General features: G+C 44.7%; 1 protein-coding gene across 4 annotated transcripts in view; it reads left to right on the top strand.

Moving 5' to 3' along the window:
- SKIP (Shal K[+] channel interacting protein) overlaps nt 1–20219 on the top strand; it is a 161706-nt gene that overhangs the window by 125410 nt on the left and 16077 nt on the right. For 3 of the 4 annotated variants that reach the window (XM_064696562.1, XM_064696561.1, XM_064696560.1), the window contains exons 3-6: nt 17128–17451; nt 17857–18152; nt 18295–18344; nt 18443–18549. In XM_064696562.1, the coding sequence (XP_064552632.1) occupies nt 17128–17451; nt 17857–18152; nt 18295–18344; nt 18443–18549 (777 nt within the window). The remainder of the gene's footprint in view (nt 1–17127; nt 17452–17856; nt 18153–18294; nt 18345–18442; nt 18550–20219) is intronic. The other variant, XM_064696563.1, reaches the window with a different exon arrangement.

Below are 20219 nucleotides of genomic sequence, written 5' to 3'. Positions count from 1 at the left end.
TCAAAGTTACTTTGTATTGAAATTAGACACATTTCCGTGCATGCAAAATGCCAACGGCTGCAAGGACTTCCACTTTGCCATTTTGCGCATTGATATGCCAATGCAAAAGCAGGCGAAACAGTTGAGCAGCTGCGCAGGTGTGAGGGTGGGCAGGCAGTCAGTCGGACAGACAGATAGACTGACGGAAGGCAGGTAGTTGGGCGCGCTGCAAAGTATGCTATAGATTTTTGCTCGAGCGCCTTGCACATCCTGTGCGTGTGTGACAACGACACCGGCGACACTCGTTGACATTGGGGCGACAATGCGTCAAGCTGGCGCACCCTTTTTTACACACACACACACACCAGATACACACTCTCACTGGCACATTCACTAATTTGCATATTTATGCAATTATACGCTACCTTTTGTGCACGGCTACGGGTTTTTGTGCTCTCCTCAACTCTTCCGCACACTCAACCCTTTTTCGGCGGCTTTACCAAACTCAACCTGCACTCCACCCTCAACCTCAACAGTTGGTCGCGCCCGCCGTCAGGTCGCGCACAGCATGTCACTTGTCACGCCAAACACGAACACGTTAAATGTCAACAATGAAGTGACGCAGCAGCGGGAACGGTCATTGTCCTGCCTCCTTCCTGCCGCCCCGTCTCTGCCGCCAGCTGCCAACTGCCAACTGCCGACTCCCGACTGCCTCCAGTGCGCCTGTGTGACACGGCAAGTGGCGTTGCATTGAGTCGAGACAACAGCAGACGGTCCGGCCGCCCGACTTGCCTGACATTTGACACTGTGACAGCGTTTAGTGATTTATTTCATGTTGACATGCGTCGTTGTCATGGAAGAGGATCAATCCCCCACCTCCGCTCCACCTCAAACCCTATGCCTTTTAAAAAAGGCATAAATAGAAATTGGGCTTAATTTTTGCTGTTGCCATTTGCCTTGTCACAACAAACTGCATGCAAATGAAGTTATGAAAATTGCTCAGCAGCCGCCCAACCTCACTACTCACAGTTATCTTACTCCAGCCCCCACCCCGCTCCTTGTGGCAGCAACCACAACCACAAATGCCGCGTGGCAAGTCGCAAAGGGTGCTCTTCTGCTGCTTGGTATCTTCAACAAGCGATCTCTCAATCATGTTGCGTATTATGAAATTGCATAATTTTCTGCTGTATCCGTAAGGGTTGTGTACAACCCCCGGGCAGCCCCTGCCCTCATGTCAAATGCCACTTCAATTAGAGCTGTGTCAATAAAAACAAAAAAAGAAAACAAATATAAATAAATGCGAACCAAATGTAGTCTTCTATCTCACACATCTTGCAGCATGCCGAAATTGAATCAGCTTACGGACACTTCTTCGTGGCCAGTGTAGGTAAATGCCGGGCAGTGTTAAAAGCATGTCATTCACCGGCTGTCGCAATGCAATTATAAACTCAATGGCAGCCAGCTGAGCAGCTGCCTTTTGTACTTAGCTGCAGCTTGGTTGTGGCCAGCAGCAGGACGATGATGTCCTGGCTGTGCTATTGAGCATTTTGACATTTATTGTTCGGCGTGGCATTAAGGCGTTTCCTGATATTGCCTCAATTTTGGATACTTTGCGACAGTTTTATCGAGCAAGCTGTGCTTGGCCCAATATTAAAGTCAATTTCTCTGGCATTTCTGGCTTGTTCATTTTGGCCGCGATTGCTTGCCTTTGGGGGAGGACTGTCTGGCTGCGCAAAACTTTCTTTTGACAGTCAGCACAGACAACATCCTTTCTCCTTGTAAGTGTATGACTATGTGTGTGTGTGTTACATTTTCTTGTTAGCCAAAAATTGTTGCTGCCTTTGACTGACATGATTATAAGTTGTATGTGTCTTTCGCTCTGTTCCGTACTGTGTCTATGAGCAAGCATGTGGCTTGTTGTCTGCCAGCCTGTCTGTCGCACTGTCTGTCGCACTGTCTGTTCGTCTGTCCGTCTGTATCGCTCGGCACGTTAACTCAAACGAAACTAATTTAATGCGCTGCAAAAGTATTCAAACAATTGCACAAGGCGACGCCCAAGTGAAAGTCGGGACAAAAAAAAATAAAATAAAACGTGAGCACATCAAACGGCGAATTCCATTTGCAGCGCGCCAGCGTCAGCGAAAAGGAAAAAGTTTTTGCTCAGCTCGTTCTTAGCTCAGCGCAGTTCAGCTTCTATTTTATTTTATTTGTATCCCTATGGGTATACCCTGTAAAAAAAAGCATGCTCCAAAAGCAGATATGTAATCTAGCGTAACTAGTAAAAATAAGTGTCTTCCTAATAAAATCCACAATATTGTTGGAAATGTTCTTCTACCCAGCGTGTTGCTCCATCAAATGAAGTCTTAACTATTCTTTGCTTCAAACATTAAGTTCCATTAATTTTTGCTTTCCATAAACAATTTGCAAATGGATTTTATCGCCACAATAGTTTTCTTATTTTACAGGATATTGATCCGTCGGCTTAGCTCGTCATTCTTTTGCATATCTGCCTTTTTTCAAGCAAATTCAATTGTTGAGGCGTGTATGCGACCAGCGTATGGGCGTGGCACAGCACAAAATGTTAACAATTTTATTTGTGTTAGCTTTGAACTTGCGCTCATTATTTGTGCGCACAGACACGAGACGAAGCGAGAAACTGTGGGAAAATGTGAGAAAACGCGAGAAAAAGCGAAGCCCAAACAAAGCGAATTGTTGCATTATTTTTTTTTGTGGCAAGGGAAACGCTGCAATTTTATAGGGCTTTAAAGCACAACTCACATGAAATTAGCTTAAAAGTTGCGGCTCTAAAGCTATTACTCACACACAGACAGACAAGCACGCACACACACACACACACACCCACACACATATGTAAACCACACAGCCAGCCATTAGGCACCTTTAAAAGTGCGCCTGTCAGACCCTTTCGCCAGCAGACTATTAGTTTGGCCAACATTTTCGGGCAAAACTAAATACATTTGTGTTAATTTTCCAACAGACTCACACGCACACCACACAAATGCGTAATAAAAAGGCTTAGTGGCGGCATTTCTGACAAGGCCCCATCCAGTTTCCACCCTTCGCACGCTCAAAGACCTTGTGAAATTTGCATATGTGCGGCTGCCATATATGCGACTCATACATCAAACTATTAAAAGCCTCATGGAAAAGCCTCCAGGGCATCGCAGTCAGCAACTAAGCCCCCGCCCCACCTATACTCCCCCTTTAGGACATGCCGAGCTGTGGGCTGTGTGTTTGCCGGCATTTGTCAAATGTTGCGGGGCTTCGGAGCGCGCGCGCGTTCCAGCAGCTGCCTGGCAGAATAGCAACAGTTTCTCGGGCTAAAAAGTTCTACAACATTATTGCGGCCACGCCCACATACACACACACACACACACACACACACTCAGAGATTCAGCTACTCATATGTGTGTGTGTGTGCTTTACAAAAGTTGGAGTGTATTTTGGTTAGCAGCAACAGCAGCCCAAGGTTCCATAGCTGGAAGGATCAGCAGCAGGTGCATATTTACATATTTTTATATGTGCAATTTTTTACCCGTATCCTGCGGTCGTTCGGGTTTTGTCTTTTTGCGGGCTTTGCGGCTAAATGATTTGAAGCCAGCGTCCCTATTTAGATTTTGAGCTGTGCACTAAATTAGTTTCATTAGTTTTTCAAACCTCGCCCGCATCGCAGCGTTTTGCCAGCAAAAGTTCGCAGTGCATTTGGCAAGTTTGAATTGCCTGTGCGAGGCAGGATGTCTAAATTTTTGGAAAAACTCACGTAAATTCTATGGCTAGACAACATAAACAATGGCTAGAGCCATGTGGCCAGGACTCTAGCTATCATAAATTGCTTTGGTCCGGGGTCATTTTTTATGCCAGCATCAAAGCGTTGCAAGCCACGTCTGAGCCCGGGTCTTTGGGGGCAATTAAAATAAATTATGAGGTGCAGATTTACGAAAATTAAGAGATTGTTTTTCCAACCCCCATGCACACACTTACACACACACACACCCATAAACTGAAGAATTGCATAATAAGAGCAAAGCTAAAGATAAAGCACAAGTGAAATCAACTTTTAGGTTAAGCATCGCCGCTGTAGTCGCTCCTCCGCCCCCGCTGCACGCCAAATGGCAGCCAGCACGTGTTCACTATTACATATATGTATGTGTGTGCCTTCGTGTGTGTGTTTGTGCGTGTGTGTGTGTGTAGGCGGGTGTATTTGTCTGTGCTAAAGCTCATCAGCAGTCAGCACACCTGGCGCGCTCCCGCCACACATTTAAGCTTGAATATGGGCAAAGGTTTAGGTTTTAGCTGAATTTTTAGTATCCTTGCGCATCCTGGGGCTGAGCCTGGCTATCAAGAATTCAGGTCATGTGCATGTGAACTCAATTAAGCAGCACATAACTTACAAACCGGATTACAATCATCATCAACAACAACATCAACAACAACAACAACAACAACGTATGAGCGCCTTGAACCTTTTCCACGACCAAACCGTCCCCGCCTCTGCCTCTGCCTCTGACTCTGCCTCTGTCGGCGCCTTATGCCCGACCCGCTGCGCATGCAAAGTAGCATCCATAGCAAATGGCGACCATTGACCAGGCTCAGAAAGAGCTCTGAGTGAATCAGCGAGTGCTTCAGCTGCTGCTGCTGCCAAATGTTGACTTTTCAACGAGCCTCAAAATATGGTACTCGTTCGCCGCGTGTTAACCTTTTTGGCCTGTTGCCGGGTGCAAAACAATTTGCAACCATAAATTTGCCACAGCAAACAAGGCGCAACACCTACCTCCCCCCGCCATCCCGCCCGCCATGGAAATACGCCCACCAGGCCATTTTGGGGCAGTCATTTGAGGTAAGGTCAACAGCTGTCGAATTGCGGGCCATGCCAGCAGCAAGGACCTGACTTATTTTGTATGTATCGCAGGATATGAAAATTTTCACTTGAATAATTAATTGAACAGGCAGTTGGCTGCCCCTTGCTGCCCCTTGCTGCTGCCCGACGGCCCGACGACCCTTGCCGCATGTCCTTGTTGATTTTGTCTTGTTGCGGTTGGCATTTGGGGCACCTGACTGCCTGCTGCCCGCTGCCCGCTGCCCGCTGCCGCTCCTGATGTTGTCTTTCCTGTCCAATTTGCACTGGTCTTGCCTTGTGGTGCTCAGCTGCCTTCCATCTTGGCTGCGTTTAATTAAGCAATACATTTCGACTGACCCAACCGGAAGTCCAATCTGAAAATACAAAAAAAAAAAGAAGAGAAATAACAAAAGTAAATAAGCAAAGGTAAAAGGGAATTCGTTGTACAGGCGACAACACAACCTACTCCTGTTTGTCCTGACCCCTTTCCTGCGACTTTGTTCCACTGTGCGTTCGTGCATTGCATTTTTTTAAGCCGCTTTAAACCACAACAAGCAAAATAACATTTAAGCCTTTCGTGATAAGCATTTAAATAAATTAAAGCCCCTACCTCGATCAGCGCCATTGTGGCTTAGGCACACACATTGCCCTTCTGAATACCCTTTCCTATCTCCCTCTCGCAGTCGCACGCATACGCCCACAGCTATAGCCACACCCACAGCCGCATGTCAACAATGCAGCTAACCACACGCGCGCTCTAATGAAAAATAGCAAAAGCGCCGCACATAAACGCACATATTTTCAGTGCACAACTCGCATATACCCTATAATATTTTCATATTCAAATACATTTTTTAATTAATCAACTTGATACTACCATTTTATATGTTCATATCATGCAAATATGAGGTTAATATTGGAATTAATTTATATTTCAATTGATTAAGATACAAATTCTTCTTAGTCTGTACCCTACAATTCGTATTTTGACTATTCTTAGCTAATTTCCTATACTTCAATCTTCAAATCTAACGATGATATTTTAATCTTAGCCAGTGTGACCCTCTAAGCCCTTTGTATAATGGGTATATAAAAAAATGGAAAAAGGCGAGAGAAAATGAAATGAACGCATAAAGATTTGTCAGCGTTGATAAACAACAAAGCCGGCGACGCGACATTGCCTCCCCTTCCCCCGCAAATCGCAGCCATCCAGCCGCATGCTTAGCCAGTCGTTCCGCAGATCTGACGGGGATTGGGTTGGGCAAACCAACAAATGGCCAAATGTGCAAGTGTTGTGTTTGTTGTTGCTTTGATGAAAAGCTTCTCTCTCTATCGGTTGGGCGCAAAAAAGTGGCATTGCCAAACCACAAAATGATCTCCGCGCCGCTAAGTATGCTATATTAATTTGCATTGTGCGCTTTTAATGATGGCTTTGTCTGTCTGCGGCTAAAGCGTACAACGTACCCAGTTATCAACTGGTATCAACGACTATGGGCCAGCATTTCCCAATAACCATAATACGATTTTCAGTTTAATTAGCGACTATGCTCAAAGCGGACTCCAAGTCTGCTGTTGACCAAGTTTGAAATTGCCAAGGGACCCTTATAACTGGCATAGCTAAACCATTATAAATACAATCAAATCCCACACACACGCACACTGCTCGTATTTGTATTTGTGTGTGAGTGTATTGCCATAAGAGATAATCACTTTTGCATTTTATAATGCCGCCGGTTCATAAAATGAAACTGCAATAGCAAAAAAAGTACATATTTTTAGAGAGAGAGACAGGGAGGGCCAATAGCTTTCGATAAGCTGCAATCAGCTCTGGCCAGCCAGGGGAGCTGTGGCTCTGGCCAATTGGCAATTGGTATATTAGCATAATAAACGCGAGCGCCATGCATAAAATTTTATTAATTTAACCCCACACCGCATCGCCCAACCCCAAGCACTCAACAGCTTAACAGATTTACAGCACAAAAGACCAGAGCCATAAATACCAAAACGCAACAACAACAGCAGCAGCAACAAAGCCAAAGAACAGCCAAATGAACACTAAAAACTGACAATTGACTGTGTCGTGTTGTGTGGCGTAGTGTGGGCAGTCAGGGGGCGTGGCACTGGGCATACTTACTGGGTCAGGCAATTGGCAAGTGCACTAAAAGCCAAACAACTGACAGGCTCAAAAAAGCACAAAAAACAAGCGCTGCACATTGTCAACACGACCAGAGAGCGCCCAGGTGTTTGCCAGTGGGCGTGGCAGTGCCTGTCAACAATGTGTCTAACGGCAGCTGACAAGTGTGTACGCCTCACAGATGGCCGCCAAGGCGGGGCAGAGACACACGAGTCTCTCTCTCTCAGCAGTTTTCGGCGGTCGCCGTGTCGCAGTGTGCTGTTGGCCCTGGCGGTGGTAGTGGGGTGTTTGGGTGGTAGGCTGTTAGCCCGCCTTTGGCTGGCTTCATTAGGAATCAAGCCATGTGCACTTGTCGGCTGTCTGTCCCTCTTTCTGCCTGCCTGCCTGTCTGTCTGGCTGCCAAAGTGCCAACCGACTGCCGACTGCCGACTGCTGGCTGCTGGCTGCACTTGCCGCTGCAGCTGCAAAAACTATTTACGTTGGAGCACACGCCCACTTTTTTGCGCCGCCTTGGGGCTAGCTTGGCTGTTGTAGTCGTTGTCGTCGTCGTCGTCGTCGTTTTTATTGTTGGCTGTTGTCTGTTTTTGTGCGCGACACTCTCAAAAGTTCAATGCACGCGCCTTTGTTTTGCGTACACAGTTTTGTAGGCTAAATGTAGCATTTGGCAGGCAATTTTTCTTGCCTTTCAGCAGCCTCTTAGCCAGCCCGCCCACGCCACGTATTTTGGCTTAATGCCAGGCGCACAAACTTGGTCTTTGGGTTAACACACAGATTTCGGAGCTCATCCGCAGTTGGTAAAAAAAAAAACCAAAAATTAAGCATAGTTTTAGGCGCCGCTTGTCCAAGTGCTGTTGACTTGATGAAGAAAGTTTTATTGGCCAACTCCGGAACGCAACCACCCGCTGTTGCTTCATTTGCCTTTTTAATTTTGTACAAATATTTTGGTAGCAATTTCTAGTACTTTTTTGAGCGTTGAGACTTTTATTAAAATGTTGACAGCTTGTTTGGCTTCAGCAAAAACTTTGTAACTGACAACACTGCAGACGCTTTGCAACACTGTCCGTATCGGATGATGTCACTAACTAAAGCCTAGCTCACGCTTCTCAGCAGAGCGAAGCGTATTTTAGTGCAAATTAAAGTTACATCAATGGGTTTTTCTTTAGCTCTCAACTTCTAATTAGTTGTGGTCAGTGTTGGAAAACTGCTAAATGCTCTAACGATAATTTGCACAGCTTTCATATTTTAAGATTATTATCGACAATATTTTATCGCAATATTTAAAAGATGAAGAAATCTTTGCTACCGACAAATATTAAAGTCCTTCGTATGTTGACCATAATGCTCCCATTATAAATAAGTAAGACATTAATCAGATAAAACGCCCATAAACGTTTTATTTATTTCAGCAACTATTATTATTTATAATTTGTGCATTAAGCAAAGAACTTGACAACCCTATTGTATGCCCATTTCTAGGCAAATGTGCAAAATTGGGCAAATATCAAAAAGAAAGAAAATGGGAAGGCTACGACAAATGCCAAGCATGAAGAAGACAAAGACTTGGGGCTTAACTGCTGCCAGGCTCATTGGTGGTTGCAACCAAATCTTGCCACATGCCTGCGCATATTAAGTGGAACGTGGTGGCGGCAGCGGCAGCGGCAACGTTCACATGGCCATATGTGCGGCATAATGAGGACGTCGCCGAGGCAAGTCGTGCATGCAGCCGCTGCCGCTGCCGCTGCCGCTGCCACTGCCGCCACCAACGCTGACAGCAAATCAATTCATATGCCTAGCCACACTGATGTTCCACAATCCCGCCCGCGCACATGTGCTGCATGGGGGTGGGTCACAGATGAATTCATCAAAACGCTGCCCATTGTTGTGTGCGGTTAACTGCAAATATGACTCGAGGGTGCGACAGGCTATTATATAGAAAATGGACTCTGTCCAATCCGGGTGCCTGGAGCGCTTTATCATTTAGTCTTTTGCTCTTTAGCTGGACAAATGAAGTCAATTGGATTGCCGTGAAGCCGTGTCTGGACTCAGGACTTTGGGCCGCATCAAAGAAAATTGTTTTAAGCGTTCAGAGCGAAGAGCTCCGATTAGCATCTGCTTACGCTTTGGCTGTGGACTCCAGGCAGCCAGCCAAGCGTTGAGTGGGGTAAAATCAGATAGCCAACGCACACGGGCCGGACTTAGCAAAATGACAAAGAAGTTGGCGGCTTAACAAGCAAAACCCACCACGCACAACCCGCAGCACCACCCACGCCTCATTGCCATTAGCGAGCGGCTGGGAAAAGTTCTTGCCTGCTTCGAGGCGGCGCGAGCTCGTTTCTTAGTTTGCTGGCAATTGCAGTTTATGCTCAAACTTTAGCCGTACCCCTGCCCAGGCTGGCCACGTTTATTACACACTCATTTGTTTCTGGATCCCCACCCCCTCTGCCAGCCCCTCTCCACGAGGGGCTGTCATATTAAGCAACTTTGACCATTCCGTTGGCCAGCGAATGGGCTGGGCGTCCGAGCTTCGATAGAAATCTTTTTGTTCATTTCATTTTATGTCTACTTTGCTGCACACGCACTCACACGCACACACGAACACACAACAGACACACACTTACGCACATTTTTGCCAATTTCCTGGCAGCCCATTCGTTGGCCTCGGCCCGTCGAAGCGATGCCTCGATTTGACATTGATGTACCAAATGTGGAAATTCTCTTTCACTGACCGGCCGACTGAAGCAAAATAAAAAAAAACAAAGACTGCAAAGTAAAATGAAATAAGAAAGCATACTAAGCTGACCAATACCGAATATTAAATGCCCTTACAGAGCTAGTAATTCAATTAAATTTTTTCCAATTTCCTAAAACTTGTTAAACTTTATTTATGTTGAATTTGACAAACAAAAACAGAAGCGAATTCCGTTTACCAACGATTTTTTGTCTGTAAACTTTCAGATATTGTTACGCATATTTTTATGTTTAAACAGTTTTTTTATTGCAAAATGAAAGCTGTATTAATTTAATTCAGATATGTATCAAAACCATAAAATAGCTTTATCTTAGAACCGATTGAAGCCTTAGGAACTATATTATATTAGAAGTTGATTCCACCAGCTTTGACTTACTGCCAGCTGTCATAAAACGCTTTTAAGCCCAGTTTCTTTATAATAGAGAGCCTCTACTTTAAGTCAGAAGCTAGATGACCTGAAGTAGCTTGTTGAGAATCCATATCAGATAGAACACAGATACACGAGGTATCTTATATCTTAGATTTATAAGTACATATACATTAAGGCTATTTGTATATACATATATTGACATTGGCATTTTCCCTTTTTTTTTTTAATTTAAAACATTAATGCATGGCACATACTTTATGACAAAACTATTATTACATCAAAATCAAAGGGTATAAAACACATTGTAGCTGTACACGCAAAAGGCTGTGTTGAAATGTAATTTGGCCAAAATTGTTGGCGCACTGCATACGTTTGGCATTTGCTACTGTTTGGTTGTGTTTGACTGTGTCCGTTACAGCCGAATGAAACCCAATCTGTCTGGCTGCCAGTCAGGGCCAGGGCATTGATGTTCTATCCCCGAATAACGAAACTCGTGCGTTAGTCATTTTGGCACTTTCTCATGCTGTCAGCTCACAGGCTAACGCCTACTTTTTCTGTTGTCCCCGTTGCCACTGCTGCCGTGGAAGATTAGTATTTCTTTTTTTTCAGGCCTGTCTTCTCCGGTTCGATTGTGCATTTAATGTCAATTTGCGGAGATGCCAAGGCAAATGTTTTCGAAAAGGAAAAATAAATCATTAGAGAGACGAGGCGCAGAAAGTGGGGCAGACCAGGCCAATTACAAGACGTAATTGGCGGCCCCTTTTTTCGAGTGCGTGGCCAACTCTAACCTAATTTTCGGGCTAATTTTTGCATAGAATGTTTTCTGAGCAGTCATAGTTTTAATTAATATAGTTACAACTATAATTATTTTTGAGGCAGTAAAAAAGCGACCACAATGTTTATAAAAAATTATTTATAAAATGTTGCAAATGATTTGAAATCCAACAAATTCGAATTCCAACCGCTGGTCTGCGGCACCCTGCTCTGCTGGCCATTGCAAACTCATTTACAATTAAAACAACATTAATTTGGTTCTAATATGACCTCAAGCAGTTCGCCCACAAAATTTAAATTGCCACACAAAGTGGCAAGAGCAGCACAAATGGCCAGAAAGTGCGATGGTGCTTGTGACGGGGGTAGAGTGCGCGGTGGCAGCGTCTGCCTCTGGCCACAGAAATGTAATTAAATTACGCTGAAAAACAAAGCGCCGCCCGCCACCCATCCCCCCTTATGGCTTGAACAAAAACTTTAAAACGCTTAGCCACGCCCATCGCTTTCATGCTGTGCGAAAATTTCGCATAATTGCGTCAGCAAACGCATAAATTGCCAAAGACAGCAGCCCTAGGGGCGTCGCGGCACGCAGCATGTGGCATGTTGCACGTGTAGAATGCGGCCATCCATCGAGCAGTGACAGGCAGCTAGACACTGATCGGTCGGCAAGGCAAGGAGTTGGGTTGGCGGCAATCAAACGGTGCACTTTGCCTGCGCATATGTCAAATGACGGCAACCCTTTCGACCCGGCCCAGGGTCGGGGCGTTGCATTGTCGTACGCGGTATGCGGCAATTTGGTGTGGCTTGAACAGGGTGTTGTAGGCTGGGATTGCCGCTGTTGCATGCCTGTCACTCGAAGCTTGTCATTTTTTGCATTTCTTTTTTTTCTTCTTTTTTGCCAACTTAAATTACATTAAGCATGAAATATTATGCTAATTATGGCTGATTTCATTCCGTTTGGCGCACGCAAAGCAGACAAAGGACGCACAGCAGTGAGCGCCGCATCGTGCAATGTCATAAAAGACAATGCAAATGAATTAAAATTAAATGGCAATAAAAAAAAACAGAAATTAAAAGGAAAGCAGAGAGAAAAATAAACTGGAAATTGAAATGTAATGCAGTCGCAATGTTGCCAGCGGCGGCTGTCTGCTGTCAGCTGGCGTTGCACGTTGCACGTTGCCCCGTTGTCTGTTGTCTGTTGCCGTTTGCCATTTGCCTATTTGACTTCATATTTGCTCTGCTGACTCTCGCATCAAGCGCAATTTTATGTCAAACGTGGCGTATGCGTAATTTTTCATTTGCCATCACCCGCCGCCCGCGCTCTTCTTTTTTAAATGATTTTTCTCTACGCCCAAGCACTTTTAGCTTGAAAATGAGAAATTAAATTATTTGCTGCTAATGTCTAGAGGAGCGCGTGTAAGGGTTGTTAATTGTGGTGCGGGTGCGGGTGTGCTTGGGTAGGGGTTGGGGTGAGGGTTGTTCTTTTCAAAAGTGCGCAACGGAAATGATACAGCAAAAGCGCAAAGCAGCAGCCGGCACACACACACACCAACACACACACGGCAGCTTGGCCAAAAAGCTGAAATGAAAACTAAAACTCATTTCTGCCAAATTAAACTGAAATGTGCCCCAGCAGCAGCAGCGGCAGCTACAAATATGAGTTAAAAGCAAAACGCTCGAGCACATGTGTGCGCAGTGTTCGCATCTCAAATGTAAAATTAAAAGGCATTTCCGCAAAATGTCAGCGTCATATTGTAAAACATGAGTATTTAATTAGAAAATACTTTCAGGCTGACTCACAGCAGCAGCAGCAGCAGGCAACAGTCAGGACCTGCACAGTTTCCGTTTAGCTGCCCCACTCCGTTTATCTATACACAAGTGTGTGTGTGTGTGTGTGTGTACTAATGAATTTCGCCAGTGAACAAGTTTGTGCTTTTTAACAACTTAACATAGTCGCATATGTTGTACAAAATACCTTTTTCCTTAGTATGGCAAGTGAAAAGCGGTAAAGCGTTGCATTACCTTGGAGAGCCGCGCGTCGCGCAACAGCTGAAAACTTTGCATGTATGCCGCATATTAACACCGAACAACTAGCAACAACTATGAACGTGGGGCAGGGTGCGAGTTTAGTGGCAACACAAAATGTGTTGCCTTAAATTGCCGACAACAGCAACAGCAACAGCAACAACAACAACAACAGCTATACAACGACTGTGCTAATGGCCACGCATTATTCAAAGTCTCGTTCTCAGATTGTCAGCGGGATAAGCAGCGGGTATGGGTGCGAAGGTGGGGTTGGGTGGGGTTTGGATGGGGTTTCTAGTTGTCCACTGGGCATGTCAAAACTCATTTGCCGTTAACGAGCAGCCATTGTGCTTATAAAAGGATTATTTACAAATCACTGACTTTCAAAAATTGTCAACTGCAGGGCAAATGCCTGAGCGCAACCAGAGCCCCAACCAAGCAGCCGCTGGCAAATGCTTTGATCTACAATTTATGGAATTAACCCTTAAGTGCTGCCTGCCGGCAATTGTTGCTGCCGCTGCCGCTGCCGCAGCGACGGCTGCTGCTGTTGATTTCCTGACAGAGACATCAACTTCTCAGTGAATGCTTCATTTCAAGTTGATTTCTTTTAGCTGATTACGCGCCGGCATTACGGAAACAGGATGCAGTGCCACTGATTGTTATGACTACACCACACTACTCAAATACGGGTCTGGGTTGGGGCTGTGCGATGAGTGTGACTTGAGCGTAAATTGACTTGCATTCCATTTAGCAGACACACTGTCTGAGGCCATAATGCTTTAAGCCGTTTAAAGAGCTAGCTGTCGGTAGAAAAGATTGCGAGAGCAAGAGGAAGAGTGGCCGCTCTGACTGGCCCTTAATTGATACCTTTGTTTGCATTGCGGTCACTCTAATTGGTGTTTGCATGCGGCTTGAAGTCTTGTGCAAATACGGGCTGACCAGACAGACGTTGCTTCTTTGTAATTTTGCGTGCGTTCTGTTTGCTCATTAAACGCTTGCAGGCAACAATGGCAACAGCAAGAGAAACAACAACAACCATAACAACAACAAGAGCAATGTCATCAATTAGCAACTGGCCGTCGTCATCGAGTGCCAAGTTTGCGCAAAAAATTGACAGGCTTGAGCGAATTTCGCAGCATTGCGGCACCTAATGAGCAAACGTATAGAAAAGCTCGCATTCAACCATTCTACATATCACGCCACGCCCACTGCTTAGTGGCACTTAGAAGCGCATGTCAAAAGTTATTAGCCTCAGCTCAAATAATTTGCTGTTCTGTGCCAGAAAGCTGATTACTAAATACATAGTACAACATATAAACAAAGTCATTTGGCCAGCTCAAGGGCTCCTCTGGCAATAACAAAATTCGCTGCCAAAAAGTTTTCCTCGCCCGCTGCTGTCGTTGCCAATCCTGGCAAACGAGCATGCGTTCGATTTATATATTAATGTATATATATATATATATATATATATATATACACATATATATATATCTCACTGCATGCTGCCTGCCAGCTTGTTCGATTCCTTGTCAATATCCTTGTACTGGCAACATATTCTTGCCTCATAAGTAGACAACTTTTGCAGCTGTCCTGTCGCTGCCGTCAGATACGTGAGGGCGTTAAACTCATACATCACTTTAGCCTTTATCCTATCTGCTGCTATACTTAACTAACTGCTCTCTGTGTGAGAGTGTGTGTGTGTGTCTATGTGTGTGTGCGTCCTAGTCTGCAACATTTTCGCACATTTTTTGCTAGCTGCGTCTCGCATCTTTGTGGATGTGTGTCAAGAGTTGCCAATGGAAGCAGCTTCTTTATTTAATTTTTTTATTTATTTTTTTTGTTTTCTTTTTGCTCCTGCTGTCGAAGCATTGAAAATAAATTTATAACGTATACGTCATGTGAGCCCCGCGCAGTTTTGCACTTTATTGCATTTGTCGCTGGCATCGCAAAACTTCAATAAATTATTTTATTGCGACAGTTATTTTGGTTCTCAGCGAGATGTTGTTCGTAGTTTTTCATTTCATGGATTCACTTGAGCAGCAGATATATACATATATATATATATATCTATGCTGTGGCATATCTGGCTGCTGTCATCTCGCATTGACTTTGCTTTTGCTACAAATTGCAAATGACTTTATGAATTTTTTCTGTTATGTGACGAACCGACAAGACGAGAAAAAGCCACACAGCTCCACACAGCCATATACAACATATACGTCCTTATATATGCTTGTATAATGAGCTTGCCGTCTATGAAATTGATTCTGTGCCTCGCATAAACTTGGAATTGCATAATAAATTTGTGCAGAATGCATAATGAACGTTACATTTACTCGGGCATATATAAATTATGTGTCTATTGCAATGAATGCGCGTTTAGGAGTCTATAATCAAATACTAAAAGTCAACTTAAATCAAGCCAATAAACGCACAAGTCCAACTTAAGCTAATATCCAGCTTTAAATTTCCATCTAGCAACATCGTCAAAGAATGAGTTTCTTTTTATCCTAGAGGCCAGTCCCAGGGTTTCATTCTTAAATGAAAATTTTCAGGTATTTCCGCATAAAACTCACAAAAAAAAAACACTTGGGAAGCCCATCAGAACTTGACACTTTTCTGGCAAACGAGCGCCCTTAATAAAAAAAAAAGTCAAACAGTCAAGCGGCAATAGCAACAAACAAACAACAACAACCAACACCTTTGGAGCCTTAAGCGCACAATGTAAAAATTACCTCAGTGAAGAGGAAAAAAACGGAAAGAAAGAACCTTCGAGCGGGCAAAAGGCTAGAATGAAAAAGGCTTTGCGCGGGGTGCCAAGAGGCAATAAGTAGCAAAAATTACGCTAAACGCAGCAATTTCCTGGTAAATTGCACAATATACACACACTCACACTCACACACACATACACACAAAATGAGAGCTGTGTGTGTTTTGCCTAGGAATATAGCCAGGTGGCGGCATAAAATTCAACTATAAATAAGGCATAAAACACAGAGGCGCAGACATTTTATAATGCGCAGCGTGTCGCATCAATGAGTAGAGCTTTGAAGAGGAGAGGAGTCGGCACGGTTGAAGGTGTCTGAGGGGGAGGGGCACACGGGCTGTCAATTTCCTGCAGAACACGCATGTGTGAGAGGCAGCGTGAGAATTTTAATGCGTGTCATATTTGATTGATGCCAGCGCGGCAAGCGTTGGCCCCACGTTCGTTCTGTCAGCCCTGGCAACAATGTCAAGAGTTCAGCATGGCCCCAAGCGCCACTTCCAAGTGTGCAAAAGTGGCCCCTGCAGGTATGCAGCGGAAAAAGTGCGTGGCGCCAATTTCATGTCCTTGGATAAAAATCATTTGCTTGTCACTGCGCCATGTGTCTGTGTGTGCTGGTGTGTTTATTGTGTGCATGTTGCGTAATTTAGCGCCGCTTCTTGCTTAACAATTTTATCGCTCTCTTGTTTTTTGGCTGTCGGAAAGGGGATTCAGAGTTGGGTTACGCAATTTACTGCCACTAGGCAACTGCCTGCCAAGCTGTAAATATTTGCACACACACACACGCAAGAAGGGGGGTGCTTTTTACAGCTGTGTCGAGACTAGCACACACACACAGACACACACAAGTTTGTGCCATAATTTATGCCAAGACAAACGATGTGGGTGGTGGGAGGCTGGCGAGTGTAGACCAGGCTGTAACTGCATTAGGCGAACGGTTTTAGTGCCCTAACGGGGCCTCGACTTAATAATTTGCGCGAATTGGCGTCAAGCGGCAAACTAATTTGAGTTAAGCGCATTGTACACACACACACACACCGACATACACACACACTTAAAGTACAAACCATATTGTTGACTATTTAAGCTGAGCCTGCAGCTAACCACACACGTTTGCTTTCAACTTACTAACTAACATGGCCTGGTCTCTAACTAAGCCGAATTAAACAATTATTTAGCATTTAAGCAGCTAGCACTCCCTCGACAATGCCCACCGCGCCCACCGCCCAGCGCCAACATCAATAACCATCATTAACCAGCTCATAATAATCGTTATTAGTAGAATATCGTTAATCGTAGACCCTGAAATCCTGTCAAATGGTTGCATCAATCCGCTTCAAAACTGCACCAAATCGCATTTACACCCATATAAAACATACATATGTAACTGCCACACCCACCACCACCATACGCCCACCCACGTTGGATACGTTTATGTAACTTTCATTTTGCTGCCTGTTTTGCTGTTTGTTTGCAGGATGGACAACGCGGCCATTTAGAGGGTCTTGCATCCGTCTATTGCGAATTGTTAATGGCTCCCTTTGGAGATATTTTGAGTGCTTTAGAAAATGCTAGACAAGCAGCATGGGCGGAGCGCAGCCCGCTCCATCCCTCCGGCGGCAGCAGCGGCGGCGCTAGCGGCAGCGGTGGTAGCGGCCTCAGCGGCAGCGCTGGCGGCAGCGGCAGCGCCAGCGGCGGCATGCAACATCGCCAGCAGCATGGCCATCGCGGCCATTCAACGCACGGCGCCGGCCTGCCCAATAGTCATAGTCAGCCAATTTATGTGCCAGGAAAGTACTCGGTATGTATGCCAACAACAACAACTACAACAACAAGAACAACAACACAGACTGGGCCCCTTAGCACAAAAAACGAGAAAAAACAAAAACAAATAAAAAGAAATGACATTATTTGTTTAAAATATTTACAGAAGCGGTTTAAAAAATCAAATTTATTGATGTTGGCGTTGATTTGGCAAACAGAAAAATATAATTTAAAAATTTAAAGAGATATTTTTTATGAATTATATAAAAACTTATGAACATGATTTTGTAAATATTTGTAAATTTGTGCTGTTTTTTTTTTCTCTTTGTTTTCGTTTTGCTTTGCCTTTGCCGCATGTTGCACGCTTACACACTGCATACTTAGCATGTGATCTGAAGATACAATCTCTAATATACACTATCCTCTTGCCCGCCTTTTGCAGCCCTCCAGCTGCTTGTCCGACAAGGAGGAGGATGAGATCTATGGCTTTGGCTATGGCGTCTTTGCGCCGCGAGTGGCACGCGGCGGCTTGACGCAACATCAGCAGCTGTTGCAGCAGCAAACGTTGCAAACGCAGCACAGCATACAGCAACAGCAGCAGCAGCAACAGTTGCAGCAACAGCAGCAACAACTACCAAATGTGCCAGGCCAACAGGCGGGAGGACAGCCCGGAGTTGGACCACAACAGCATCAGACACTCCCGCCAAATGTAGCGCATCTGAACTTTGTGCAACAAAAGTGAGTAGAACAAAATGAGAGCGAGAGAGAAAGTTAGCTAAAGAAATAATTGCAACAAATTTAGTTTCTCAAGAATTTGCAATATTTAAGAACTTTTTCCAGAAAATTTGATAATCAAATATTTTTCTTGTTGCTGTTACAGCTGCCTGAGTCCCCGTTCTGCATATTTCTATGAGTTTCCACCGACTGCAGGTGAGTTGAATTACCAAAAGCCTTAACAATTCACCAATTCCCTGTCCTTTTTTAAATTTTTCTCTCACACCGACACACACTCACTCACACACAAACAGAGGGACGCGAGACAAAGAAGCGCACAACGTTGGCGCGACTGCTGAAAGGCTTAAAAACTGTCAATCGAAGGGATCGTAGCAATCAACAAAATGGCGCACAAGCCAGGGTAAGTTTGTGACTATATCCCCAACTTAAACCCCTAAACCCCCCAGTGCCGCTCCCATTGCAGCTAAAAATTGTACAAGTGGAACTCATTTTCGTGCTTGGTTTTATGACCGCAAGCAAATTGTTTGTCCTTTTGCCTTTCATTTAAATCAACTGCGGTAATTCTTTCAATTTATTTGCGCAGAGTTTTTGCCCCGTTGTAGTCCTTCGTTCATTTCATAATATTTCGTTTTGTAACAATTCCTTGACTCTATCCCCCCTCCCCGTCGCTTGTCGTTTTATGACTTGCTGCTGTGACTGCGTCTTGGCTGATGCCGCTGTACTTAATCTTGGCCCCGGGGACATGTAAATTTTTATGCGCGCCGAGAAATCCCGCGCCAGCTGAAAAGGTTAAAAATGTGCCCGCTGCTGTTCCAGCTCCTGCTCCACAGCTGCTCAGCTGCTGCTGTCATTGCCTGGCGGCCATGTCTACATTGCCACTTCTTTCTTGGCAACAGCAGAATGTGGCACTGTGTGCTGGTTTGTAGCCAGTTTATCTGCGCACTCTCCACAAAGGATACATTCAGGCGCTGAGCGCCTTTGATTAGAGCCCAGCCACCTTTGGGGAGCCGAGCGGCAGTTCTGAGTAGACGTTGCCACTATTCTTGGGGGGCGCACAACAAAAGGAGGCCTGGCAATGAAACTGTGGCCAAAGATAACGCTGCCGTTACAGGACGTCGTCGCCGCTCATAAATAAGCAAGGACATGCATAAATTTTTCATAAGCAACGAGCACACGAACGCAACAAAAAAGCAGAAAAAAAAATAAATAAAAACCAGTTAGAGCGCTCTTCTAGGGAGTGCTCGACTGGGAGATACCCTAAACACAGCGCTGTAAGAATCACTATTTCATCAAGCATTCCTAATTAACTTCTGTATTTATAGTCCGATCCTTATGAAATTTACGGGGCCTATCATCCGAAAGCGCAGAGCTCTAACATTAAATTTGAGATTTTTAAAGTAATTAAGGGAGGTGTCAGGTTGAATACGATATTATGGAAATGAAAAAATATTTCGAAAAATAATGTTTAGCTCATTTTACATATGATATTCTACAATATATATATGCATTTTCAATTCTATAGCTTTTGTAGTTTTCGAGATCCACGAACAAACAGACGGGAGAAATATATTTATCATATGGGGCGGCGATGGCTCCTTTTGCCTGTTACACACATTTAAGCCCAACCATTATACCCGTTTTACCCATCTTCATTGGGCTTAGGGTATAACAAGAAAACAGAATAAATAAAAGAAGCTGCCAGCTGAAAATAAATAATAAAGCGAACGAGTGAGGAAGTGAACGAGCTAAAAGGGCAGCCAAGGGGGGCCTGCAGTGGGAGCGTGGGCTACGTGCAGCAGATAAGCGCAGGAAATGACTAAGGATATGCGCCTAAGTAGCAGCATCCTTCCACATTTAAAAAATTGCCTTTCAAAATATAATTAAACAGCACTCACCTGGCCATGGCCCATGTGTTTCATCGCCTGGAACTCCGCCCAGCTGATTTGCTATTTATGATAAGAAAACAAACGCATTAGATGGCCAACAGCAGGAAGAGGGAGTGAGAGTGGGAGAGGGAGAGGGAGAGGGAAAGCGAACTGGAGTACCCTGAATTGGGTTGCAGGGTCGCAA

The sequence above is a fragment of the Drosophila montana genome, unplaced genomic scaffold (genome assembly GCF_035044405.1).
Source record: "Drosophila montana isolate Dmon_TW-CO22-7 unplaced genomic scaffold, ASM3504440v1 contig_3848_1, whole genome shotgun sequence".
In the NCBI taxonomy this organism is placed as follows: domain Eukaryota; kingdom Metazoa; phylum Arthropoda; class Insecta; order Diptera; family Drosophilidae; genus Drosophila; species Drosophila montana.
This window is presented reverse-complemented; position numbering and strand designations above follow the sequence as displayed.